We start from the raw sequence: 25,803 nt of genomic DNA on the forward strand, positions 1-25,803 counted from the left end.
TTCACATTCGTTTAGTTTTGAACCATTCGTTCTTATTATTGAAAATATTTTAAGTTCAATGTTACCGAACTGGGTCATTTCTGCGCGTTTTGAAATAAAAAAAAACTGATGCAAATTACTTCTAATGCTCCTGAATCCAATCCAGAACATTTAATATTTTTCATTTTCTCAGCTGAATTTTAAAAATCTCCATTCATCCTCTTTATTTGACACTATACTTTTTGACTTACTTCTTAAACGCATAATCCTCAAATAATCATATTCTTTTCTTCAGAGATGCGATCAGTAGCTAGAGGAGTCACCACCAATATTCGCAAATTAATCGAGGCTAGACCGAAGAATACTGGACAGACTGTCTACCTGACGCACGTCAAATGGGTAACCGGAAAAGCACAATTAGAACATTATTTCAAGCGATACGGGCCAATTCAAAGTGTTAACATGTTTTATGTAAGTCATTTATCTAACGGAAAGACGGACTTTTTAAAGTTGTAGGATCCCGATACGGGTCTTCATCGTGGTTTTGCATCGATAACTTTCGATTCGAAGGATAGTGCGAACAAAGCGATTGAACAACGGCCGCACGTTATTGATGGAGATAGGGTGAGTAGTTTTTGGAACTTGTTATCACTTCAAATAAGCTTCAAAATGTTGGTTTCATCAATTTCCCGGCCTTCTCTCATTTTCTAAAGACATTCAACGAGTGAAAGTCGATTAGTTCCCGAACAACCGGTTACTTTTTCACATTACCAAACAAAGTTTTTATGTTAGAATTTCATCCCAATGATAGTGAATGAAAAAGAATATTCAAGAAATATTTGAAAACTGACGAATAATGTGTCTCTTCAATTTCAGGTGGACGTGGAGCCCTATATACCCCTCATCTCAAAAAACAAAAAGAAGGATTTGATGCTCTAAAAATCTTCATCTTCTGATCTCTCCTCCTCTGCAGTCACTCGAACCTAGCCAATTCATTTTGCATACTCTTCGTTTTTTCTGTATTTTTCTCATTTCTAATATATTCGCCTTTCTTACTTCTTTTTATAGGTTTTCTGTCCTTAGCGTCGAACGCCTTCATATTGTTCGAACGAAGATACCGGTTCGTCCACTTTTCTCCTGTCTCGGTCATTTTGCCTGTTTTTTTGGTGAATTGTAAATATTAGCTTGTTTTTCGAATAGAAGAACTTTTCAAATTTCAATTATTCTACAGCAATCAAAAAACTCTACTATTCTACAACTTAATAACAGAAACAATGAACAAGAAAGACAAATTTTTAGAATCCGTGAGTGTTGAAAACCGGCAGTGTATAGGTTTCATATGCGAAATCTTCTACATGCGTAGTATCGTTGTAAACACCGATATAGTCAACTTCGAGCCGGAAATCACCGTCAATACGATCCATGAGTACAATTCCAATTGAACTTGTGTCTTCTAAATTCACTCGGTATTGCCTATCCTGAATACGCCCAGCCACGGTATGGAAGAACTTGGAGAATGGAATTTTTTCATATTGCCAATAAGGACCACCATGAGTGTGCAGCGGGTGGGAGAAGGAATCACCCCACGTGAAATCCATTGACAGTGGTGAATGCAACATTATTTTATAGCTTCGACCATCTCCGCGAACCTAAAATTAAATTATTTTTTTTGTGATGCATTGAAAGAAAGTACCAACCTTCAAGAGGAGATGCGAAAAGTTTCTCCATTTTGATAGGAACTTTTTCCTGTTGAATGCTTTTCTGTCTTCTAATTTCATAGACGCCCATCCTGCTCGTTCGACTCTTCCGTCTTTCAGAACTTTAGTCGAAATGTTCCCGCTAAAAATTGCAGTTCCACGATCGGAGTTTACGAGTGAACACGTTGAGAAGCCTTCTTTCCAATCACTATCACAGCCGATTTTCCACAAATCAAGCTTCTAAAATAAACTAAAAGTTTTATAAAATAATTGTTACAGAACAGTGAAATTACCTCTCTCGTGTCAAATTTGTATTCAACACGTGCTTCATTGTGCCTCACAAAACCTATATCTTCCAAGAGTTCAGTTTTTTCGACTGAAACACTTTTGAATACATCTTTAATCTCTTCAGCAAGCTTTGCTCCTTGTGTTTTTCTTGTGTTTGGAAGTTCAGCTACTAGCTCTTTCACCGAAAAATCGGGATCGTATCCAATAACACCCTTAATAAATTATTTTAACGGTTCGATCAACGAGTGGGGTATAAACCTTTGGATTTGGAAAATTTGTATTGATGGGCACTGTACTCGTTCCAAAAATGCCAACTTTCTTCTTTTCAAGTAAATTCGATTTTCCGGTATAATTCTAAATAATTTATTTTTTTAACAGAACCATTAAGAGACAAACCTGTAGTTCAGTTTCTTTCTTTTCGGCTAACTGACTTGAAGACGTCGATTCCTTTGAGAAATATGCACACGACGTATTCGTCACTTTTGGAAAAACTCTCCTCGTTGTGAAACTAGTGAACATGATTTTCTGAGATGCTTTATTAGACGAGACGCTTTATTAGACTTTATTAGTTCGTTGTTCGAGAGGACTACACGGTCTGTTCCATCAGAGCAGGTTTGCATTTCCAATTGGCGGGAAAACAAACTTGTTTAAAAATATTGTTTTGTTTTTCAGCGTTTGTTCTTTACTTGAATCTCCTGCTTTTTTCTGTTATATAAATGTAAACTCTAGCTCAAAATCTTTCAAGCGATTTTCTTTCATTATTAAAAAATAATAACCTGAATTTTCGAGCTCTAGCCAGTTTTTCAATGCGTAAAACAAAAAGATAAGTAGAAAATCAGTGTTTTTCTCATATTTCTCATTTTGTTTCATAAATGACTCACGATTTTTTTTTCAGAACAATGTTTCGCCACGAAGCCGCAGAGAATGCCGTAAAAGCGCTGAACGAAGCTGCGCCGTACTTGTCATACGCAGCTCGCTTCACCTCTTTCAAAGCCTTCAAGTACGACAAGAGATTTACATCAAAGTGTTCCTCTGATGCGGTAATAATTAATATGAATTCCCAAATTCATACAATTTTTAAGCTAGCACATGCAGGATTCTACTCAACAGCCACGCCAACTTCTCCAACAAATGCAAAATGTCCTTTTTGTATGCTCGAGCTCACATTTGCCGAGAATGACGATCCATGGGAGAAACATAGAACACAAAAGCCAGATTGTGAATTCGTCATTCTAGGACAGCCTGATGAGACAACCTTGACACTTCAAACTATATCCAGTCTAGCGATTCGCTGCGCAACTGTCGCAGAATACGAAAAGATGCTGCCTATCATTCACTATTTGGAAGAAGCTGACCATGGTAGCGAAAACATTGTTATTTAGTTTTTAAAAATTTTCAGAACAATCGTATCGTCGTGAAGAAGCCACCCGAAAATTGATCAGTCTTCGCAATAATTCTCAGTACCTCACCGCGGATCACCGTTACGCTACATTCAAAATTGTTGGTCAACGTGCGAAAGGAGTTAGGGATCACATTCTGAAGAAAGTGGGTTTTACTTATATCGATGTCCTAAGTTTAAACTGAATTATCTGCAGATTGCAAAAGCCGGTTGGTGTTCTGCTATAACAAATCGCTCGCTCCTGTCCGCGAAGTGCCCGTTTTGTCTTCTTACAATTGACTTCGGAACAACGGATGATTTCTGGGAAGAACACAAGAACTCGAGTGCTAACTGTGATTTCGTAAAACTCAACAAACTCAACGAAAAAGATTGGACTACTGAAGAAGCTCTGATGTTGGCAGTTAAAATTTCAGTTGTGAAGAAGTTTGAAAAACAACGTAAAATCCTTGAGCAACTAGAAAATGACAAAGAAGCTGATCAATTGGCAAACCAGCTGAGCAAAATGATGGCAAGACCAAAGTGCCTCAGACGCCGATGCAGTGTTTGATCCATATTTTGGAATAAAAGTCTTCTAACTATACTTTTATCTGAATCTCAATTGAATCCCGATTCCCAGCTGCCTAATCCATTGAAATTTTTAAGCCCTGTTTTAAAACTGTTGAATGAAGCTATTTTCCTTTTCTTGAAAAACTGCAGCATCAAAAAAGTTTCGCCAACACTGACTAATCTGACCGATGGCATCTCAACTTTTTCCTTTTTCCTTCTCACCTCATGAAAACATGCGTCGATGCGCGGAGGCAGAAGAGAGCAAACAATGCGTCATGCTGCGGACTCCCAGTCGTCGCGCCGGTTATCGATTCCTCTTGTGGCAGTTTGTCTCTCTTTCACTCTAGTTTCCATCATTCTGCTATCAATTGCATAGTTGACAGTACTATTCGACAAATTCAAGCATTCGTTCTGATTCCTTAAGACGTCACAATGTGGCAATCTCAACCACAACCAATCCGATTTAATCAGTATGGTCAGAACAGTAACAATAATTATTATGATTTGGTACCTGTTACATCAACCTTAAACCCAAACCCAAATGCTTCCATTGATTTTGTGGTGACACAAGTGGATAAACTGTCTAATCAGATCAACACTTTGGTGGCAGATGTGAGTTTTCTTGCGTATAAATGTGTTCTCAATAGATTCCGGAGCTCGTATTGAATATCAAAGTATTCTTATTATTCACAGTTCTGGAACTTGATTCTATCGTTTCTGAAGAATTAGAAGATGAATTATCTTCTTCAAACAGTTCTGGGCTCCAGAAGTTCAAATGTCAGATAGTTAGTCTTTTCAAGTTCAGACTTTTTTTTGGAAAAACAGGTTATCTGATAAGACTGATGAAATATAGGATCCGAAAGTATCATATTCCAGGGAGAAGCCGCTGGTCTTCAAATAGCTGATCGAGGTGTTGAAACATATAATAGAATGTCAAATGCATTTAATAATGGAACTATTCAAAATATCAATCGTATTGGCGTACGTTTCATAGCATAAATTTGAAAATTTTCAACACATTTCTTCCAGGATATTGCAAGCGAAAAGTTTAGTAATTGGCCAGTGACAGAACTCATTATAATGGTTATAATTGGTGCAGTTCTTGTTGTGATTACTGTAGGTTTTGACTTTTGTTTATTCAACTTTCAAATGTCCAATCCCATTTTTACAGTTAATCTTCCTGTTTGTTTTATGTGGTGAACGTGTCACAATATACCGTAATCGAAAGAAGTTAACAACGGAATCCGACTTAGAAGTCATCTGAATATCAGAATATCTGATAACCCATGACAATCCTTTTTTCATTCCATTTGATCTCATCGTATTAAGAATAAAACTTATGAACAAAAAGTAAAAACGAGTGTTTTGATTTGCATAATTCATCAGTTCGTATAGATACAAACGTCCACTTGAAAGGCATCGGGTTACCCATCTAACGGTCAAAACTATTCTAGAAAATACACTTTTTATACCTCCAAAGTCTTCTGAATATATTCTATGAATTCTATTGTTCTACCATTACTCAAAAACAGGTGGGTATCCAAAAGTCAATCCTCAGATTACCATCTGAACAACCTTCACCGAAAAACTTCGAAATAAAAACAATCCTATCGAACCATGTCATCTTTTTTGGAGGAAAGGCGTAAATGTGTTATAATAAAACTGAATGAAATGAAAACAATACGTACTTCAATTGTTCGGTGACCGGAGCTTTTTTTATCTATTTGGTTTTGTATAAGATGAGTCATTGAAATGTTTTATAAAATGGGGTTCTTCTTTTATTGGTGGTTGAATATATGTTGAAACGTATATCAACATACTGACGGTTTCTGTTGACTGAATTGTAGGGAGGTGCTGGTTCAATTGTATTCTCAAAGATGGTTTGTTGAGTTGTAGGCACGTTGAAGACTTCTCGGTAGTGCGAAATTATTCATTGCGTCCTACAACTTCTCAGTTTTAAAATATCTCAACGAGAATTCGAGTTTCAGCATTTTCAACTATTGAAATTATGCTTCGTGGGGGGGGGGGACTGGATATAGAGTTTAGTTGACCTTGCAGAAAATTTTCAGCTTGTTCGGATGTATGGAAGGCCTGCAATTCTTACCGTAATCTGTGATCGAAGTCAATTTTAAAGTGATTTAAAGTTTGATTAGTCGGTAGTATCCAAATTTTTGCCGCTAGATGTTATTTTTAAGCCTTGACTGTTCTGTTTTCATTATTTTTAATGCTCCAGATCTAAATCCTGTGTCAATTTCTACATAGATCAGGTAATCCTCTCTCCTCTGTTTTTATTTCAAAATCTCAACATGCTCAGCTTCTCCTTCGTTCCAATACTCTATTTCTTCTTTTCCTAAGATCAATTGCCTATTGTGCTTTTCCTTCTTTTTTCTTCATTCCCTTATTCTCGTGCTCCCGCGCAGCTCCCGCTCCTTCGTCTCGCCGCTCGACAAACATCGGCAGCGGGTGGCTCAAATCGCTGCTCCACCCCGAGACTCTCTTTTTCCCTCGAATAGTCAGAGAGAGAGAGAAAGCACTGTGCATTGATTGGAAGAAACAGATCCAGATCAAAAAGTGGCTCTAACCTTCCGTATTCCACTTACTCATTCTTCTCTATTTGTTTTTTGTCAGTGAGAATGGTTGCCCAAGTGGTTCTGGTTTCTTGTGGGAAGAAATCATATTGATATGAGATTAGACGGCAATAAGGAACAGATCAATTGTGTGCAAATTTTCTCTGACTTGCTCATTTTTTATGTTTTGTGCTCCACCGACTATACTGTTTTTCTTCTTTTGTTTCTCAAAAAGCAGTGTTTTGTTGCTTTTCAGAAACATGAATTTTAGTTTTTCAGCTTGTTTCTATTTAATAATATCGCCTTGAAATTTGGATGTTTTTCTGCTTTCTTGACAGAATTTACTGAAACATATCTATCCGAGGATTCAAAATGTCTAGATATCTTCTACAATTATCAAACACCTTATAAATCATAACGGAAACAATAGTTTTGCATCCGATCTATACGTTTTCGTTGAAAGTTCCATATATCGGATTGTAGAACGTTCTTAAACCATTTTTTTCACCAATTGGAAATCTGCTTTCTCTGTTCAGTTCTCCACTTATCAATGTTTCGGTCATTAGTCACGTCTAGTTGTGTCTCAGGGTAGTTTTTGAAACACGATTAAATAAATTCCACTTCTATTCCATGCTTCACCAAGCTCTTACAGTTAGTTCTGACAGAAGTCCCTGAAAACCCTCAGCTCCACTGATTTCAACGAATCCTAACCTTTTCTCTCGTAAACTAATTTCCACTAAAAGTCAAATTATGCTCGGAACACGTTCTCTTCATTTTCATCTCTTCTTTCATAATTGTATATCTAAAACTCGAAACTAAATGACATCCGATCGGTTTTCATCTCGTCCCGAAAAGGTAAACAAATACATGATGTCCTCATCCCTTCTACTCCTCTCGAATGTCCACGTGGATTTCGTTGTCCACTTCCAAGCATCGGCTACTATGAAGGTAAAGAAAGAGAGAGTGACATAGTGACTATGGACGAATCGGTCGCCACTTGAACAAATATTAACCCCCGGGCGGTACGCGGCGCCCTCCCACCCGTCCGCCCTGTCCGCAACTCAACGCGCAGAAGCTGCTAGGTGGGAAATGAGATAAAAGAGACGCAGGAATGAAAGCTCCATTTTCAAAGAGGGTTCAATCCCTCTAATTTTTCCACATCATCTACTTCCATTCTTCCAAAATACCGTTTTCAGTTTCCTCGCCTTCTTCCAATTTGTTTACTCTTTCAAACAATTCATTGTAACAACAAATGATAAGGCTCAATTGAAATAGAGGGCCCTGTTTGCTTACATGTGTGATTTTCCAATTCATGCACAATGCATCTTCTTCAGTCTGTATATTCCATTGAACAATAGAAATAGACGAAACATTGTTTGCTTTTGCAGACATGTTGCGGTTTTGAGAATAGGCTAGCAGGGAAATAGATAGGACTGAAATTCTAAAGTGTTCAGTATCAGTGTTACATTCCTCTGATAAACATTTTGAGAATATGTTGCGAATTACGAATACCATCATGTGATACGGTACCGTCCAGAATTTGGAATGTTGGCTATAATGAGTTCATCTAGACATCTGGAAACAGATTATTCTGAATATTTTATTTGTATTCTGGAGGTTTTGGCATATTAGACTCGATCTTAAGCTCTCAATTAAGTTTTTTTTTTCTGTCTGCGCGATACTGTAGCTTTTTATGCAGGGTTACTTTAACTTTTCAGACATTATCCCGAAGTTGTTTTACCAATACCGTAGAATGTTTTATCAGTTTATTTTGCTATATTTCGGTCCCTTCCTTCTTAATATCTATTTTTGTCTGAAACTGACCACACCTTTCAGTGACTCAACCTTTCTGAGTCCAGAATAAACTAACCAAATGGCCCTTAAAAGTTAAAATCTTTCCATTTCCTCCAATGACTCACTTTTATTCCATAAACTTATCCAAACTTTGACTCATCCTCTCCTCCCTAAACACCCCCTCTTTGCTTTACCTCCTTTCATTTTTTCATCGCCTATGCGTTTCCGTTTCGTAATCACTGGCAGTAAGCATAAGCATACAACAAAATCAAGAACTGAGACGAGAAAGTATCAGTGAAAATGAAATATGAATCGCAAACAAAAACGAGAGAATGTGGAGAAATTGAGCGAGAAGAATCTGATGAGTATACAGTTTCTAAAGTTTTCGCTGAGCTGGCGGAATTTATTAATATTCCGAAAAGAGAACTGTACTGATTAGTTTTTCTTTCAAAATTTTAGTTCTCGTTTTCTTATTCAAAACAGTATTTGGTCTGCTTCTGAATTCCAAGAATTCTTTGAATGCGTGTTTTTGTGATTTTTTGTGTGATTGTGAGTCATATTGAACCAAATAATCAAGTCAGTCAATAAGAATGTTCCATCACAAAAAAAGTTCAAAAGAAACGTTTCTCGATGATTTTTTCAGAAGATGTGAACCTGGTAGCACAAAAATGCAAAACTCTGGGAATTTTTTTTTCCAAAAAAAGTTTTATGTCAGGAGAATAATAATGGCCCATAATGAAAATTGCTTATATTTTGAAATCTGAAAACTACAGTATCCTTGTAACTCTGTAATCCCTACATGAGTCTGTCTCATTTAACTTTTATTCGCAATTCTAGACCTAGAGGATGTTTTGAAATCATTGGAAGTTCGCTCCGATCCAGCAGTCTCCGCCCTCTTTCCTACATTATTTCCGAAATTCTCCAAAATGACATCACTCACCACTACTCATCGAGAGAGTGTCCATGTTCCATTTTTCTCATCACTATTTGATATAGGTTTCTTGTCCATCACTAGGCACGTTTCAACCTCTTTTTCCTCTACCCATCTTCCGCGTGTGCACAATGAGTCACTTTCCGTTTCCCTGTCAATTGGTGACTCGTCGTGCCAATTCTATTCTCAGATTTACCTCATTTCCATACTGTTCCTCGTTTTCTCTATTGTCACTGATTATACGTAACATCACAATTTCGATATCAGAGTGAGAGTTTCGGCTGCTTTCCACTATCACATAGAGATACATAGAGCTATTATTATATTGACGAGCGATGTGTCAATATTTTGCATACAAAACGCTTTTCCCTCTTCCCTCTTCGTCTTCAATATTCTTTTTCTTCTTGTATCGTACTCGTCTTCCTTTTACTGCCCATATCGATAAAACATGCGGGACTGAATGGAGAGATGCTTCTTCTTCTTCTTTCTACAACAACTCTTTCATCGGTATCATACCAAAAAAACTTTCTTTACTTTCTCTTCCCTCTTTTCCCACACCGTCCTTTTTCTTATCACTCATCATACTTTTTTATATTTTTCAGAATGTCAGTGGATCAGACGATAACAGAGCTCAGTGGCACTTTGGCACAGCTGAGTACACTAGTTGCACATATTAATGGACAAATTTCGGGTATCACGGGACGAGTTAATCTAACACTCGATAACTTTGATCAGGCGGTAGCGAATCTGGCGAAAGATGCGGGTTCACTGACATATCAAGTTGGGAATACGGTATCACAAGTGAGTTTTTATTATGATTTCCCAAAAATTAGATCTTGGAACCTTCTGAAGAGAAATGAAGTTTTGTTATTGATATTTTCCTTTCGTAAAAATTACACTATTCTGAAACCCCAAATTAAGAAAACTCTCATAGAACTTTTGTTCATTTTATCTTTGTTTCAGGTGCCCAATGCGTGGATATTCTATTTCATCTTCATTACCCTGATAGTCGTATTTATTCTATTATCAGTTCTGATACTTCTCAGTGTCATAACAAAAGCCCAAGTGATATATTCCTTTATGAAAGGTTCGGACGACAGTGAGTTACTTTTTTACTATTGTAAATACCGATATAGTTTCCAAGAACCCTTTAGTAATCGTTGTGAAGCCTGAATTTGTCCTCCTTGCCACCCACTAAAGATTTCTATCAATTTTTATCTTTCTCGAATTCAAGCCTCATTTCATTTCTTTCTGTGTGCCATGATTTAGTCTGCCTTCCATTACAGGTTCCAAACGAATGCTCGTCGAAAAAACACGACGAAGTACTGGAGATTTTGGATCACAAAGGATGCGAACATCAATGAGACACGTACAGATTCCGATGGAGACGGAACCCAGGAGACCTGGTTTTCGAAGAGGTGTGCACTTCTGAAAATATGAGAAAAAAGTTGTGTCGTGGTTGTTTTCTATTCAATGTCATGACTACTGATTCAGTTTTTCACAAGCTAACAAAATTAGTTATCAGAAAAGGAGTTATAAGGAATTATTTTGAGATTCGAAATTCAAGAAACAACAATATGACCGAAGATCAGACTAACAGATAACATTCAACTGTTAAGAATTTCATATCTCAGAAAAAAAATGTTGGGTTTTGGAATAAAGATGCACTGAACATCGTTATAGAGACCAGATCATATTGAGAGATTTTTGTATGGAACTGTAAATTCAGATAATTTTGGTTAAAATACTAACCAAAAATCAACTAATAAAACTCATCCACTATCAAATTCTAGCTTACATTATATTTCTACGCATGACCTTTTGTTTTTTTTTCTATTTTCTTTTCTCCAAACTTACATTGTTCAGGAATGTTTTCAGCGAGAAAACAAAAATGTATTCCATTTTAACTCATATAATTATTTCTTTATTCCAGAAACCAACTCAACTGTATCAATAACCGCTGAAAACAACAACGTCCGACCCTATCAACGACGACCCGATGATTCTGGAAAGTATTCTGACCATCAACAATCATCATCTCGACCCTATTCGACACGTTTAGAAGTATAACTGACATTGCTCATTCCATTCCAAACCGTTGATTATTTCCGTGCCTTATCCTGTTTTTGTTACCAATCATTTCCTACCCATTTGCCTCTTTCGCTCATTCTCATTCACCGGTGTCTTCCTTCCAAACCACTTCTAGTTTTTGATTATGCTTCATCTTCTTATTCTCAGTCAGACCTGCCAATTCAATTTCATGACCTAGTCCAGGTAAACCACCTCATCTTGATGTTTGTATTCTAGATGCTTTTCCTATTGATCTCTTCGCTATGTGCTCTTTCCATTCTTCTGTGTTCTTCTCACAACAAATGAATGAAAACTCTCAAAATATATGAATGATTGTCAAGACACGGATAGAAAGAGAGGTTGAGGGGACCAAACAATAAGGGAAAACGTGGAGGAAGAACGAGAAGAATAAGAAATGAATAAATGAATCAGAAAGTAAACAGTCTGGCAGATAGAGAGACCTAAAATGGAATGGTGGGGTACGCTTCTTCTCTCGCTCTCTCACTTATTCTCTATTTTACCAATGAAGTGATAAGCAATCGAAATATTCACTTTCGTCACTCTAGTCACAATTCTCAACACAATACAGAAAAATGGGAGTCGATGAAGAGGTTCAGAATATCTACTACAGTATCTACAATATCAATTTGACACTAGTCAACGTAAGTTTTCATTTCATCACTAAAATGTAGCCAGCTCTTCTCTAAAAAAATCTCAACTGAAAATTGATCAATTGAAATCTCTTCCACGAATTTCATATCAGTATTTCTGATTCATTACATTTATAGACCCAAACATCTTGGATAAAAGCAATTTACCGGATTTTTGACAGCAGTGCTCTTAAGTACACATCGATCTTATTGAAAAAAAACGAGTGCACCGTTTTCTCACGTTTATTCTCTTCAATCCTATCAATAAAAATTTCCAAAAACCTCATTGAGGGATTTATCGTCGAGTATCGGCACTGGATCACATGAGTTAAAACTGCAATTTTGTAGAGATAATAAGTTGATAAAAACTGAAAACTTCGTATCCATTCTCCTTTTTGAATTAGGATTTCTGAAAACCTTCTCAAATCATTGAATTTTCGTGCTCTCTGACATTTCCAGCTCTATAATCCCACCCAAAAAAGCAAGGAAAGAAACGAAATAAAGCTAAACCATTCAATATTTCATTCAATCCCGTTTTGCTGAGAGTGCGAAAATCCCCTGAATTTCGCGCCTAAATTAGATTCCAATCTCTGCTGCACCAACGGCTTGGGGAGCCAATACGTATACTCCTAACCTCACCAAAATGTTCTAGTATCATTTGCATTTCATCCGTGACACACGTCTAGACACAGAAAAACCCAGATATGTTGGGCCTTGTTTTGGTCCCAGTTTTCCGTTTCCCCACTCTCTTTTCTGCGATTCGTTTTCCATAATAATAAAAGGTCGTCATGCCAAATTGCTGCTGCTCCAACGTCTTCTTTCGTCTTCCTTCTCGCTTCCACTTCCTATTTTTGCTTCTATCCATTCATTCTTTTCTCTTTTTTTCCTTCTTTTTTCGTTTGTGTTTTTTCTGCGTTTCGATTCGTGAGAACTCATGAGTGACACCATGTATTCCATATTCTTTACTCCGTCACATATCTCATTCGTTCCGTTTTCTTTCATAATATTTTCCAATTATGTTAGTCGTTTCACTCGACAGAAAATTGTATCAAAAAACGATATAAATCATTCAAAAAGAGAAAAACGGATAATTTATAGTCTAACACAGTTTTTTGTGAGTAGTAGGTGGAATTGTAACTTACTTTGTGTTTCATGTTTTGTTCTCTTTCGAGTGTGCTCCAAATCATTTCAAAGAGATGAACATTTCCCTTTCAAGTGGTAAATTTAGAGTCGAAGTCTGGGTCAAATTGAGTTACTTGGCAAATCAGAATTGGAACACAAGTTTTCCTACTCAGTTCAAGACTTCTTTTTTATATAAATTCAGATTTACTATTTCTGAACGGGCACACTTTTTGTTGCTTTAATTGATTAAAACAGCATCTTCGGAAAATTCCTCAGATCTTTCATGTGTTACCAAAACCAAAAATTTTTAATTTCTAGAGTTTCGTCCTTATGAAGAAATTTGGTTTGACAAAAATATTTTTTATTCCGGTTATCCAGAACTAATAAGATTCGTCATCTGTATGAATGAGCACACAAGTTTTGAACACTTTTCAGAATTTTGATGGAAGTTTCTGAGAGCTTGTGTTCTAGGTGTAGGGTAAAGAACCTGTATGGCCTCTATGGTCGAAATTAAGGTTCTCCTCTACTTTTGAGACAATATGAAGATTTTTTGAATTTTGAATTTGTTTTGATTTCCTTACTAGTTAGTACGCCTCCAGATCTTTTCGAACCCAAATTCCCAGTTTTCAATAAAATCGTATTTTTGATTCGTTATTGCTATACACAATTTATCTGTACAAAATCTAGCTAACTCTACAATTTTCGGATTGTTTTCAAAAACAAAGCAAAAAATCTAAAAACACAGTGTGCATTCATTCTGAAAATATTAATTTAATCTACTATCTCCACACTCGATCACTCAATTTTTCTTCTTTCAGTTAGACCAAGGATTAGGACAACTCGTCGACGGCATGAATTTCGGACTTGGCGTTTTTGATCAACATGTGAGTTTAGATTGGAAAAAAGAAGAAGAGTTGTTGACTTTTTGAACGAACAGAGACAAATAATGTCGGTTTACAGGTCAATATGGTTGTTGGAAAAGTGAATGATGTACAGAACAATGTCAACTCAAAGCTCACATTGGTTTGTTTCTTAGTTCTTCTTTTTTCGAGTATTTCCAATGAATAGTTTTCAGTTTCCAAGTGAATGGGTCTACTTGTTTGTTCTTATGTTTATTGTTCTTGTTCTACTTGGATTAGTCGGTTATCTCCTCTACTACATTGTCAATTATATTCTGAATCGACATGATAGATACGAAGAATATCGCATGTGGTATCTGAAAAATGTGATGAAGCAAGATATTGACGACTGGGAAGAAGATGATGAATTCGCTGAAGGATTCTATTCACTCAGTGATGACACACCTCCGCCCACGTATAGTGAATATGTGCAGACTGCGGACTTGTATGCAAACTATCATGGTAATTATTTTTCAGAGAGGAATCTATATAACTTCAAATTAACTTGAGTTAAGGAGATACGCACAGAGTCTCAAAAGAAATCAATTAGTTCATGTGTTTTGAACTCATAATGACTCATGAATACTTTATAAATTTTCAGATGAAGTGGAAGCTCAACGCAAATCCAATCAATTCAGTTCTCGAATCGGTCGACCTCGTGGCACCGGCAAAGAATACAACACTCTCATTTGATCTATTACAACAAAATGTTCGTATATATTTTATTTTATACGGGTTTCAATTTCTGTTACTGAACAAAAAAGAGAAATCGAAATAAATACAACATGTGACTTGTTTTATTTTGGTTTTAGTTTTAGTTTCAATTCAATCATAAACAATGGCAGATACCACATTTTGATGGCAATCCGATTGGCGTCTCTCGCATTTCCCGCTCGTTTTTTTGCGATTTAAATCCGGTCGGAGGTCGATTTGCATACAATTCTCGATTTCCCATTTTGGTGTATTTTCCGTTGACAGAGACAAATATTTCAGTCATCACCTGATATTTAATATATTTTCTACACTATGATTGTTTCAAAACTACTACTTTTGATTTCTATTGTAACAACGATTTCTGCTCAATATGGTGGCTTGTACCCCGGAATGTACGGTGGACTTGGATACGGTGGTTACGGAGGATACGGTAGTTATGGAGGACTTGGGATGTATGGAGGAGGATTAGGAATGGGAGGACTTGGACTTGGAGGACTCGGAGGAATGGGAATGTACAGTCCATATGGTTATGGAAATTACTGGTGCAAGTAAGTAAACTTTTATTTCCATGAAAGAGCACCATGATTAGTCTATCATTCTTACAGTAACTACGGATTGTATGGGAAGAAGAAAAAGCGATAGACAACAGGCATTCACTGGCTCGAATATCAACATTGTACTCTCATAATTAGCGTTTCTCTCAGAATCTCCATACTCGATTCTTTCAAATTTCATTTTCTTTCTCTCCTGATGTTTTATCGAAATTAAGTCATAGTAAATGTTTTCATGATCCTGGGATAAGTTTGAGTTGACTGCTCTATTCAATTCTATAAACTCCCCGAAATGTTCACCTGATTCTATTTGTTTCTCCCGTTTTATTTATGTTTTTTACTCAGTTAACCCTTATCCGATTTAATTTGGTTATTTCTAATTGAATTTCTTGTCCTTATTCTCGTTTTCTTCTTGAAGATATATCAGCTGTTTCCGGAGCAAAAAACGAGATGCGTGGGTTTCTCAATTTCTATTTTCTAACATTCTAACATCATCACCTGCTTCTTCTTTACAGAATTTGATCCTTCTGGGAGAAGGTGTAAATTTTAGATAAGGTAACATGTTTCATTTTTACGACTCGAGATGAGTCGGACAATGCTTGTCCCGACTAATAAGATGAGTTCCATGTTCGAGATTCAGGTTTTTGAACACGTCGAACCAAATGTTGTTATTATTTTTATTCGAGAAGCTGGTTATTCAAACAACTAATTAGTCTTTGAAATTTTTACTTCCGTTTCATTTTTCTATTAAAAAAACATATGTTTTCATCATGTTCATTTTTCGTTCGCGATTCTGAATGAAATCATATTTCTCAAAAAAAAAAAACAGAATCTCAAGAAGATACATATTTTCAAAGCACAATATGACAACTAATTTTTTGGTTATTCAGCGATCCATATCCGCGTTCAAATGGCACCGATAAGCTGTCGTCTCCAGTACACGAATCCAATTTTCTTCTTCATTTTCCGCCTTTTTTGGTCCCAAATGAGTCGTAAAACGCGTAAACAGGAGTAGTTTGACGTTGAAACAAAGCTGATTAAAATTCACTTTTATTATGTGAAATGGTCAACGAGCTGTTCCGTGTTGTTGCTCTTTGAAGACCTTACTATACCAGAATTATCGTGTTTTTAATTCATTTCGATCTAGAGAAGGGAATAAATTGTTTTCCAGGATTCACATCTCAACAAGTTCTATTTCTGGAACTAGGTTTTTCTCGGACTATAAATATGTCATTTCTCATCCAAAGAGCACGATGATTCAGTTTTTGTAGAGGGTGTATCCGGGTTACATAAAATATTCTTTTTCGGATGCATGGCATATGTATAAAACAGAGTTCCACGATAATCTTGTGTGGGGAGAACAGATTTTGGAAATGTTTTTTTTTTGCTTTCAAACTAAAATTTGGACCGTATGAAAACTCAACAGTCTTCTATTCACCAAAATACAAAAATTGTTACATGAATCAGTCTCGAATAACACTCTTTCATCAAATCACTTCCTGATATTCAGATTCTTTTTTTCGTTTTGTATTCATTCATTTACCAAAACAATACCTATCCATTGTCATTATTACATAAAAGCAATGAAGCTCATAACTTTTTACGTGCTTCTTCTTTTTCCGGAAAAAAATCTCTGCTGACATCACAAAAACGCGAGCCCACCTAGCCTCATTCCATTCATTCTGATCTTTCACTTCTGGTCATTCTTGTTCTAATCGACTGCACTCAAATAAGCGTGTCTCATTTTGAGTCATTCCGAAAGTTCCTCATCTTTTCCGTTGTCTATTCAGATGATTGAAGGCGTAACAACTCGCTCTTAGTTCTTATTTACTCGCAACAATTTTAATGCGTTGTTGGGTGGTGGAAAGGGATTAAAATTAGAATTTTTCTCATTTCAAAAACTCATTTCCTTCATTTTTTTCTTCCACCCACTTTGACTACTTTTAGAAGCTCTTTTCCGAGTTTCAAACCCTCATAAACATTTTCAAATCCTCTTATTCAGATGCGATTCTTCGGCTTCTTCGTCCTCTTTTTTGCCATTTTTGCTCCCAGCCTGGCCATTTTCCGTTCTTCTTCGAGGGTAAGTACCCGCATCATCTAACTTTTAACTCAGGAAAAGATTACAGGGAATGACGTCGATTGACGAGAATAGTGGTGACGTCATCTGGGTTCCGATTCCAGAAGAGCGTCTCTTTGAAGACGGTGGACGCCGCAAATGTCTGTTCTGTAGAGGAGGAAGAAGATGAGATGGAAATTGATACGTTTTGACAGACTTGTTGAATAAAACATTTGAAAAAAGTCGGATCTTCATTTCAGAAATAATAGATAGATCAAAAAACATTTCATAAACAGCCTGAGTTACCAGCTCCAGAGAAAGTAGAAAACAAATTCATTCGTCCTTATTTCCGGAATCCAAGCATTCCAACACTTCCCATGAACACACCTTCAGTAGCTCCACGGAGAAACTTTTTAGCGTTGCTCTCGCGAGGTGGCATCATCTGGAACGCAAATTTTCAGATTATTTTCTTTTTAGTTTGAATATCAGCTCAAATTAAAATTAAGATTCTATTGACAGAATCTAGTAGGTTCAGATCGAAACATGCAAGTTTTAGTTAATTCATGTCACTTCTTCAACTGATTGAACAAGAAGAACTCACTCCTCCACCTCCACAACAAGCGCCACCTGCCATCATCGGATAGCCACCTCCAGGATAACCATATCCCGTGCCATATGCTGGATAATTCATTCCATAACTTGGGTATCCGGCTCCAGCTCCATAAACTCCACCGTAGCCTCCACCGTATCCTCCACCGTATCCATTTTGAGTATAAACAGGAACAAGTACAGTTTGCTGTCGTGGGACACCAGAATTCATATAACTTTGATAGAGAGAAGGATTGTAATACTGAGCTAATGAGAAAGTTGGGAGCAGAATCAAAAGAAAATAGTGAATCATGACCGGTGGATAGTGGAGAATGAAGAAAAGAAGACGGTCGTAAATGGGTGACCTTCTTTTTTCATTTTCATAAGTCCACTTGTAGGTTTCAAGTAGTTCAAAAGTAGCGATGGTTTTTGAAATTTCAATGTTTGATAAGTGCTTTGTTCTTCCCCGTTTCTAAATTTGTTAAGTTTCAGAAATTGTAACCGGAAACAGCATCCTCCAAATTTTGACCCTGTTCTAAATGAACCCTCCGCAAGTGCGCTCCATGGAACATCCTGTGTACTCCTCGTGAAAAACTGTGATACATTATTTTTTGAGGAGTTCTTTATTTAAAGAATTCTTTGCATTCCCAGTTTTTTAAGACTCTATTTTTGAAGAAATGATGAATGGAAATTCAAATTTTCAATAGCTCGTTTCGCTTCTGCAGCTGACGTTCTCCCAGCTCATCCCATTTCCATTTAATTTGACATTTCGCAATTAAGTAGCGCTACTAGTAGCCAAATTTGCATGTCTTTCTTTCGTATAGATCGCATTTGTAGCAGGTGTCGACCATTTCTTCAGCTAATTGCACCGCCCTTCTTTTCGTCTTCCGGAACATATTTATAATGCATGACCGCTCATTCTTCTCGAAACGATCAGCTCATTCTGAACATTCTCCTTAGAAACGGCTTCATTTACAACTCTTTTTTTGTTTCAGAGTTCAAAAGGTCATTATGGCGGAAGTTTTCGATCTTGAAATCACGACAAATGCCACCGAGTTCCGCATGGAAAAAAAATATGCTGCGACGATTTCATTAAATGACTTGAAGGTGAGTCGGTACCTCTGAAAGTGAGAGGAAATTTAAAAAAAGAACTAACGCAGTCAGCTAGTAAATGAAGTTACTCAATACTTATATTTCTTACTTTCAGAAAAAGCTAGAGCTTGTAGTCGGAACAACTGCCGAATCAATGAGAATCCAGCTGTACGATGGAGATGATCAATTGAAGGGGGAGTTGACCGACGGAACAAAAAGTCTGAAGGAGTTAGGAGTACGAGACGGTTTCCGAATTCATGCTGTCGACGTGACCGGTGGAAACGAAGACTTCAAGGACGAAAGTATGGTCGACAAGTACGAAATGAGCGACGACGCTTATAACAAAAGAACTGACAGTGTTCGTGCGTGGAAGAAAAAGATACAAGAAGAACAAGGCGTAGTACCAGAACCTGTAGAAAAAAGTGACAAATTGAATGAAGAAGCTGCCAAGGGAATCACGGTAAATTGATTTTCAAAAAGTTCAATTTATAAAAAAACATGATTCAGGTCGGAGATCGGTGTGAAGTGACCGTCGGAGGTCAAATGGCACGTCGTGGGGAAATTGCGTTTGTAGGAACCACCAAGTTCAAAGACGGAGTTTGGGTTGGTGTGAAGTATGATGAACCTGTCGGGAAAAATGACGGATCCGTTGCTGGAGTGAGGTAAGGCATTAAAATGAGTATACCCTTCTCAAACGAAATTAAACTTCAATGCTATTTTCAGATACTTCGATTGTGAAGCGAAATATGGTGGATTCGTGCGACCTGTTGATGTGAAAGTCGGCGACTTTCCCGAGCTGTCCATTGATGAAATCTAATCACTTTCGCCAATAATATTTCTCCCCACCGCTTCTGTCTTCAATTGGATGATAAAACGAGGAATTCTTTCATAACAATTTTCCATTTTCTAACCGCTTTCACTTTCATTTCCCTTTTTCCCGATATTTTTTGTTTCTATTGGCGATCTCTCTCATTGCTTCTATCTATTTTGCATGTGATAAGTAAACGATAAGTGACACCCCAACAAGTAACTGACTACTGGATTGTTCGCATCCGCTCTCTTGACTGAGACAACGAACAATCGAACAAGGGAGAAAGAGGGAAGACATAAGCTTAGAAGCTGTTAGAGGGGGGATGGAATAAAGAAACTGGTATACAAAACAGGCGGATCTCTCGGAGTCTCGAGAGGAAAGGCATAGTGGGGGATCACTTTCTGTTTTTGATGACATCTCACAAAAAACTAACAACAGAAAGTGACAAAATGATATTGCTTTTTGCTTTATTGACTGTTGTGCAAGCTGCTCAAGGTAAGAATTGTCACCAGTTTCTATAGAAGGATTAGAATGCCACATTGAATATAAATTTTGTAAGTTACTAAGTTGAGAAATTCATAACTTTTTATTCTCGAAGAAGACTGTTAGCTTTTCAACAGAACTCATACTATTTCATACAAACATACAGAACCATCAAGGTTTATTCAATTGTTGCAAAATTCTTGTTTCATACTCTATCCAAGAAATTTAGAAAGATAGTTTCCATTCCCTGCTGACTCCGTGGTTTCAGATTCCTCTACTTTGACTTCATTACAATGTCCTGATAATCCAGCGTTTTGTATGCTGGATCTTCTCAAATCATGGGAAGAATTAAGAATAACAGAGACAAATGCAACAAATGTATTGTTACCAGTATGTTTTGTTTATCTCTTTCCCTTTTGTTATCCACTTATCATGTTCAATCAGACTGGTTTTGTCACTAGCGTAGAAAATCCATAGGGTTGATAAGCTGAGAAGAACATGCGATAAACAAAAGTTTTAGGTTGTGTACTATTCGAAAGGTTCTTTGATTTCTCTTTGTGAAAGCTATTCGAATGTGGAAGACAAATGTGGATTGGGGCGATGTCACGTGGATAATCCAGTTGCTAGTTTCGTCACTCGACACTTTTCATTTATATGCCACAAAGACGTGGCAACAAAATACTTTGATAATCAACAGTGTATTTCTTCCGCTCTCGTTCCATCAAAATGCACAGATTTGATAAAAGAAGAACCTAAAATCGGAGGAGAATGTAAGAACAGTAAATTAATGTTTCGTGACTGAAGTTATCATTATAGTATTCTGCCCAAAGCTGGATGAATTTGTGACATGTGTTGAGGAACCATTGAGAACATCCTGTGGGAATGAAGCTTATGCATTGGTAATGAAGGCTATCGAGAAATATGGATGTCCATCCAAAATTGGTAAGTCTATTCTTATTGCACTAAATATAGCACTGCTACTTTTAGAAGTGGCGAGAGTGAATGAGTTTTTGAGTCTTGGAGTAGAGTCATCTACAATGGTTATATCTGAGAACGCAGTCATGACAACAACTTCTGAGGCGCCTGAAAGTAATAAACCTGAGGTCAACATGCTTGTCAAAACATCCTTACAAGTAGATGAAGAGAAGACAACACCAGTCGAACTGAAAGAAGAAGTCATTTCATCTACAGTAACCCCAGAAGTACCTTCCACTATTGCTCCATCATCAGTTCCCCAGACTACAACCACGACTGAGTTCATTGAAAATCAGATAATAGGGAAATCAAATGATATAACTGAAGGTTCGGGAGAAGTTCCAGAGCCTCAAACATCAACGAAAAGTAGCACAACAGTAATAACAACGACTGAAGTTGAGGAAGTTTTCCAAACAAGGAAGCCAAGAAAGCAGTTCAATGCAGAGAACATGACAGACTGTTATTCGAGTATTGTTGGGTAAGAATTGGACTATTCTTACGGTTCTGGGTATCAAGATTAGGACTCCTTATATCTCTTACAAATTTGATAGCTTTCTATTTTAGAGACTTTGGTCGATTCCTTCACTCGTCACCAACTTCTTCATTTGTACGATTCCCTCTATTCGGTATCAAACCGATGGAGTTGGAAGTATTGTGTGCAAAGTTCGAAGTTGCAACAGAATGTGTTAATAGCTTTTGTGTCGGCAATTGTAGACTGCCAGCCATCAAAAGCTTTGTTGATTCTCAATTGAAAGAAGCGTGTGCAATGAGGGATCTACCTGACTTTGGATTAGAATTCACTTGTCTTCAAAATGTTCTGAAAGATAACACGGTAAGATTCCGGATGACAGCTCCGATCAAACTATATATTTCTAGGAATGCGTCAGTTTTTTGAACTCCACAAATCCGAATCGGTGTGATGGACATCCTCAATTTAGAAGCTGTATTACTGATAGGTTAATAGAAGATTGCTCTGAAGAAACAGTTCGATTAATGGATAAAATGGAGAACGGATTTGGATGCAAGTTACTGCTAGAACAAGATGTACAAGAAGATGTTGATGGAAGCGGAGAAAATGTGGAAGGATCTGGAAGTGGAGACATTCCACTTTTGGAGAGCGAGGATGAAAAAGTTCAAAAAAGAGCACCAGGAAATCTAACAGATGAGAAGGTAAGATTGAATGTTTCTGGTTTTCATCAATGTTTTGTAAAATTGCAGCTTCTTACTGATGACAGTGAAATAATACCGCGAACATGCGAAGGAATCGTCAAAACATCTGCACTTTCTTGTCTAGCACCACTTCTTCGATTATGGACTGGAATAAAAGAAAACAGAAAAGAAACCGAAGTGGTTATTCTTCATAAAGATACAGTGTTTGAAAATTTGTTTTTTCAGGTCGTCTTCCCGATTTTCGAGTTTTCCAAAATTGAGCTTCTTGAGCTCTGCGACGCATTCGCTAATTACAGAAACTGTGTGAAGTATACAGATACGTCAGTATGCAGAAGTGAACCTGTGGTTAGTTAAAAATGAAGCGAATATCGTTTTACATAACAATAATTTTCAGATAAGTTTTGCTGAGGAGCACTTCGGGCAAGTGTGCACTACTCAACAGATAGAGGCTTCAATAAGAACACATGATTGCATAAATGCGATTGACTCTAGGACTATGGCAGTTTGTCAAAAGTTCAGTAGAGGAGAGACGTTGCCAGGGAAGGTATGAAACTATTCCTTTTTGTTTTATTGACACAAGTACTAATATAAATACAGGGAGCAACCACGATTTTATTTCCTAATTTTTCAGAGAAAGTGCTCAAAAGTTCGGAGATATACAAAGTGTCTTCGTAAACTCGTAAACTCATCGTGCGGTCATCTGATGTTGGCTCAGTTTGATATGATTGTGCATCGGTTTGGATGCTGACTCTTGATTGTATTTCGACTAGTAATAACTTATTGTTTTTCTAATAACTCATTTATTGTTTAAAATACGGCTAATAAATCCAAAGTTTTGAAAGAACATTATCATCAAACGTTAACTGGTAGATGTTTACAGTGACAAAAAAAACAAAGAAAATATGAATGAAAGTAGGAAGAAAGAAAAACACATTGTATGGGATGTTCTTGCGCACACCAATAACTTTTGGTAAAAACTAAAGTCAGAGATCCCGCAGAGTTCGTGAATAGTATTTTGTACCATGAATCATATTTGAAACTGCATTATCAGCAGAATATCATAATTCTTCTCCTTACAAATTGCAATATTTATACTTTTCAGAAAAATTGCAATATTTATACTTTTCCGAAAAAAAAATGTGTGACAAAATGAAAGTACATAGAAATGGATGGTGAGCAATTTATACAATCACGACAATAAAACGATAATATTTTAAAAATTAAGAACAAATTGAATGATTTCGAATACAGAATTCAATTATTAAAACGAAGATCGGATAGTACGGTTGCTTCGGAAAACTACGGGCGGCGGTGATTCACTGAAATTCTCATTTTATTGAAATCTAAAAACCTCATTGATAGTCAAGACAAGCTATAAGTTTTCCATCACCAAAATCAAGATTCGCAAATAAAAAGACAGAAAATCAAAAGTACCAGATTTTAGTTGGGTCTGTGCAAGTAGTCTAATAGTGAGTGGTAGTGGTGACTGCATACGAATCCGACACTTCTCTGAAATGTCTCTTTTATTGGAAAGTCACATTTATAAAGCGATCGCAAGCAAAACAAAAAGTAATTCAGAAAAAATAAAATATTACTTTTCACGAGAAATGAAGATCAAAGCCATATCGATAACGTAGAGGACGGCTCCCAGAAAGTAGAAAGCCTGAAAATTCGAAATGGAGGATGTGATGAATGAAACTTCTGACTTACAGCTGCAACAGCCCATCCTTTGACCACAAATTGAATCTGACAACCTGGGATTCCAGCGCATCCAGAGAACACTCCGTTACCAACAGCCTGAAACGAATTTAATTGAACTTTCAATTTCACAAAAACTATCAACCAACCTGAATAAAGAACTCCATGTGATCATAGCCAGTTGCATACCATGTTTCGACTCCTCCACTCACAATGAATGCAACCATCGAGAGTCCGGAGATTAAAATTTGCTGAAATTCATAAATAAGTCAGTTTTGGATCCCATTATTTGTTACCGGGTAAGTGAGTATACTGTTCGTTGCTAATGTCACACAGCTTACTCCAACTGTGATTAATCCGAATGCTAGAGTGATACAAATGAGAGCAACTTGTCCGTAAACACTAGAAAACTATTTATATGAGTAGTTTTAAAAATAGGATACAAATCAACTGACTTTTGCCCTCTTCCTTGGAAGTGAAGGGCATTGCTCCACCTATCAGCATTCATTGGGAATATACTATTCTGGCCGGGACAAATCTGAAAATGAAATGAGTGATACGAGAGAGAAAACATTAAGATTTCTTACTTCTCTACTTATAGATTGTCCATTTAAATATCTGGAAAAGCAAGCTCCAGGCGCTGTGAGGATAAGAATCATGGAAACTATGGCAAGAATCTGGAAAAACAATTTAGAAATGGGAAATGTGAACATGAGTCTTACCAAAATGAAAATTCGAACACAAAAAACGATTCCATTGAAGGCCCGTTGTGAGAACATCTTTCTTCTGGTATTTGGTGTATTAGATGTAGTAGTAGTACGGTATAACTGCTGAGGTTGACTCAAAGGGGCTGGTGGATTAGAAGATGAAGCTGAATACTGATTTACAGGGAAATGATGCAATGGTGTTGGTGACTGTGGAGGTGAATTGACGACAATGTGCCGCCTTTGTTCAATGTACACAACTCGATTCGCTTGATCTGACATTATGTGGTTGTTGTGTGTGAAGGCAACGGATATAACCGTCGAGAATGGCAGATGAAGAAAGAATAGAAGCGATTAAAAACCGGATGAAAAGGATGGGAAAGCTCGATTGGGAGTGAAAGTCAGTTTACGTAATGGTAAATTGATGATTCGGGAAGGCAATGAGCTGTCAAGAGACAAATATAGTTGCAGGGGGAACTGGTTGAAATAGAAAATTGTCAAGTGGCAAGAGAAACGGTACATAAATAGAATTGGTGGAAGAGGAGGAGAGTTACTTGTTAGTTATGCAGTTTCAAGTGGTTTCGGCTACATATTACAAAATTGAAAATAGGAAAAGTTGCAAATGTTTTGATTTATTTTCATATTTCGCCACTGAAATTTTAGTTGCTATCGTTGAATTTATATTCAATAGATCTTTAAAAAAGTAACATGAATCACTAAGTTTTTACTCTGAATTCGTCAAATTCTGCAAAAAAAGAAAAGAATAGGATTATCCAGTAACTATTTCTGTTGCAGATTATTTTCTAGTCCTACATAAAAGTATAAATACTGAAATTTTAAAACTTGAAATTGAATAACTAGTGCAACCGAAACGTCATTGAGTATAGATAACCAAGAATCAATTTTTCGAAGTATCTGAAAACAAAAACATTCTCATTTGAACAAATAAACAGAAGGTCTTTTTTTTTAATTCTGGCAGTTCTCATTAAGGGTAGGAACTATTTATTGTGTCCGAAATT

At 36.8% G+C, this 25,803-nt stretch overlaps 11 protein-coding genes across 11 annotated transcripts; 8 read left to right on the forward strand and 3 right to left on the reverse strand.

Moving 5' to 3' along the window:
* Positions 1-276: 276 nt before the first annotated feature.
* GCK72_018599 (uncharacterized protein) lies at positions 277-918 on the forward strand (the record flags this gene model as incomplete). The annotated part of the gene is made up of 3 exons (XM_003113969.2): positions 277-450; positions 496-603; positions 856-918. The coding sequence occupies 3 exons, from the start codon at positions 277-279 to the stop codon at positions 916-918; spliced, it is 345 nt and encodes a 114-aa protein (XP_003114017.1).
* Positions 919-1,274: 356 nt separating this feature from the next.
* GCK72_018600 (uncharacterized protein) lies at positions 1,275-2,483 on the reverse strand (the record flags this gene model as incomplete). Its single annotated transcript, XM_003110320.2, has 5 exons — positions 1,275-1,628; positions 1,677-1,916; positions 1,970-2,176; positions 2,223-2,318; positions 2,361-2,483. The coding sequence occupies 5 exons, from the start codon at positions 2,481-2,483 to the stop codon at positions 1,275-1,277; spliced, it is 1,020 nt and encodes a 339-aa protein (XP_003110368.2).
* Positions 2,484-2,863: 380 nt separating this feature from the next.
* GCK72_018601 (uncharacterized protein) lies at positions 2,864-3,910 on the forward strand (the record flags this gene model as incomplete). Its single annotated transcript, XM_053732645.1, has 4 exons — positions 2,864-3,004; positions 3,047-3,323; positions 3,385-3,509; positions 3,560-3,910. 4 exons carry the CDS (start codon positions 2,864-2,866, stop codon positions 3,908-3,910), a joined length of 894 nt encoding a protein of 297 aa, XP_053581558.1.
* Positions 3,911-4,341: 431 nt separating this feature from the next.
* GCK72_018602 (uncharacterized protein) lies at positions 4,342-5,173 on the forward strand (the record flags this gene model as incomplete). Its single annotated transcript, XM_003110455.2, has 4 exons — positions 4,342-4,521; positions 4,786-4,890; positions 4,939-5,025; positions 5,081-5,173. 4 exons carry the CDS (start codon positions 4,342-4,344, stop codon positions 5,171-5,173), a joined length of 465 nt encoding a protein of 154 aa, XP_003110503.2.
* Positions 5,174-9,804: 4,631 nt separating this feature from the next.
* On the forward strand, positions 9,805-11,271 carry GCK72_018603 (uncharacterized protein; the record flags this gene model as incomplete). The annotated part of the gene is made up of 3 exons (XM_053732646.1): positions 9,805-10,002; positions 10,165-10,300; positions 11,135-11,271. 3 exons carry the CDS (start codon positions 9,805-9,807, stop codon positions 11,269-11,271), a joined length of 471 nt encoding a protein of 156 aa, XP_053581559.1.
* A 593-nt stretch (positions 11,272-11,864) lies between these two features.
* On the forward strand, positions 11,865-14,635 carry GCK72_018604 (uncharacterized protein; the record flags this gene model as incomplete). Its single annotated transcript, XM_003110395.2, has 5 exons — positions 11,865-11,933; positions 13,862-13,927; positions 14,004-14,066; positions 14,119-14,404; positions 14,544-14,635. 5 exons carry the CDS (start codon positions 11,865-11,867, stop codon positions 14,633-14,635), a joined length of 576 nt encoding a protein of 191 aa, XP_003110443.2.
* Positions 14,636-14,968: 333 nt separating this feature from the next.
* GCK72_018605 (uncharacterized protein) lies at positions 14,969-15,298 on the forward strand (the record flags this gene model as incomplete). The annotated part of the gene is made up of 2 exons (XM_003110585.2): positions 14,969-15,204; positions 15,262-15,298. 2 exons carry the CDS (start codon positions 14,969-14,971, stop codon positions 15,296-15,298), a joined length of 273 nt encoding a protein of 90 aa, XP_003110633.1.
* Positions 15,299-17,606: 2,308 nt separating this feature from the next.
* Positions 17,607-18,164, reverse strand: GCK72_018606 (uncharacterized protein; the record flags this gene model as incomplete). The annotated part of the gene is made up of 2 exons (XM_003110364.2): positions 17,607-17,705; positions 17,865-18,164. The coding sequence occupies 2 exons, from the start codon at positions 18,162-18,164 to the stop codon at positions 17,607-17,609; spliced, it is 399 nt and encodes a 132-aa protein (XP_003110412.2).
* Positions 18,165-18,862: 698 nt separating this feature from the next.
* On the forward strand, positions 18,863-19,760 carry GCK72_018607 (uncharacterized protein; the record flags this gene model as incomplete). Its single annotated transcript, XM_003110475.2, has 4 exons — positions 18,863-18,958; positions 19,059-19,403; positions 19,451-19,605; positions 19,667-19,760. 4 exons carry the CDS (start codon positions 18,863-18,865, stop codon positions 19,758-19,760), a joined length of 690 nt encoding a protein of 229 aa, XP_003110523.2.
* A 795-nt stretch (positions 19,761-20,555) lies between these two features.
* GCK72_018608 (uncharacterized protein) lies at positions 20,556-23,130 on the forward strand (the record flags this gene model as incomplete). The annotated part of the gene is made up of 10 exons (XM_053732647.1): positions 20,556-20,627; positions 20,758-21,007; positions 21,054-21,179; positions 21,225-21,690; positions 21,777-22,044; positions 22,089-22,382; positions 22,431-22,562; positions 22,608-22,727; positions 22,777-22,926; positions 23,014-23,130. The coding sequence occupies 10 exons, from the start codon at positions 20,556-20,558 to the stop codon at positions 23,128-23,130; spliced, it is 1,995 nt and encodes a 664-aa protein (XP_053581560.1).
* An 843-nt stretch (positions 23,131-23,973) lies between these two features.
* GCK72_018609 (uncharacterized protein) lies at positions 23,974-25,066 on the reverse strand (the record flags this gene model as incomplete). The annotated part of the gene is made up of 7 exons (XM_053732648.1): positions 23,974-24,045; positions 24,093-24,179; positions 24,230-24,331; positions 24,377-24,482; positions 24,536-24,618; positions 24,668-24,757; positions 24,803-25,066. 7 exons carry the CDS (start codon positions 25,064-25,066, stop codon positions 23,974-23,976), a joined length of 804 nt encoding a protein of 267 aa, XP_053581561.1.
* Positions 25,067-25,803: the final 737 nt, after the last annotated feature.

Source organism: Caenorhabditis remanei, chromosome V (assembly GCF_010183535.1).
Source record: "Caenorhabditis remanei strain PX506 chromosome V, whole genome shotgun sequence".
Taxonomy (NCBI): domain Eukaryota; kingdom Metazoa; phylum Nematoda; class Chromadorea; order Rhabditida; family Rhabditidae; genus Caenorhabditis; species Caenorhabditis remanei.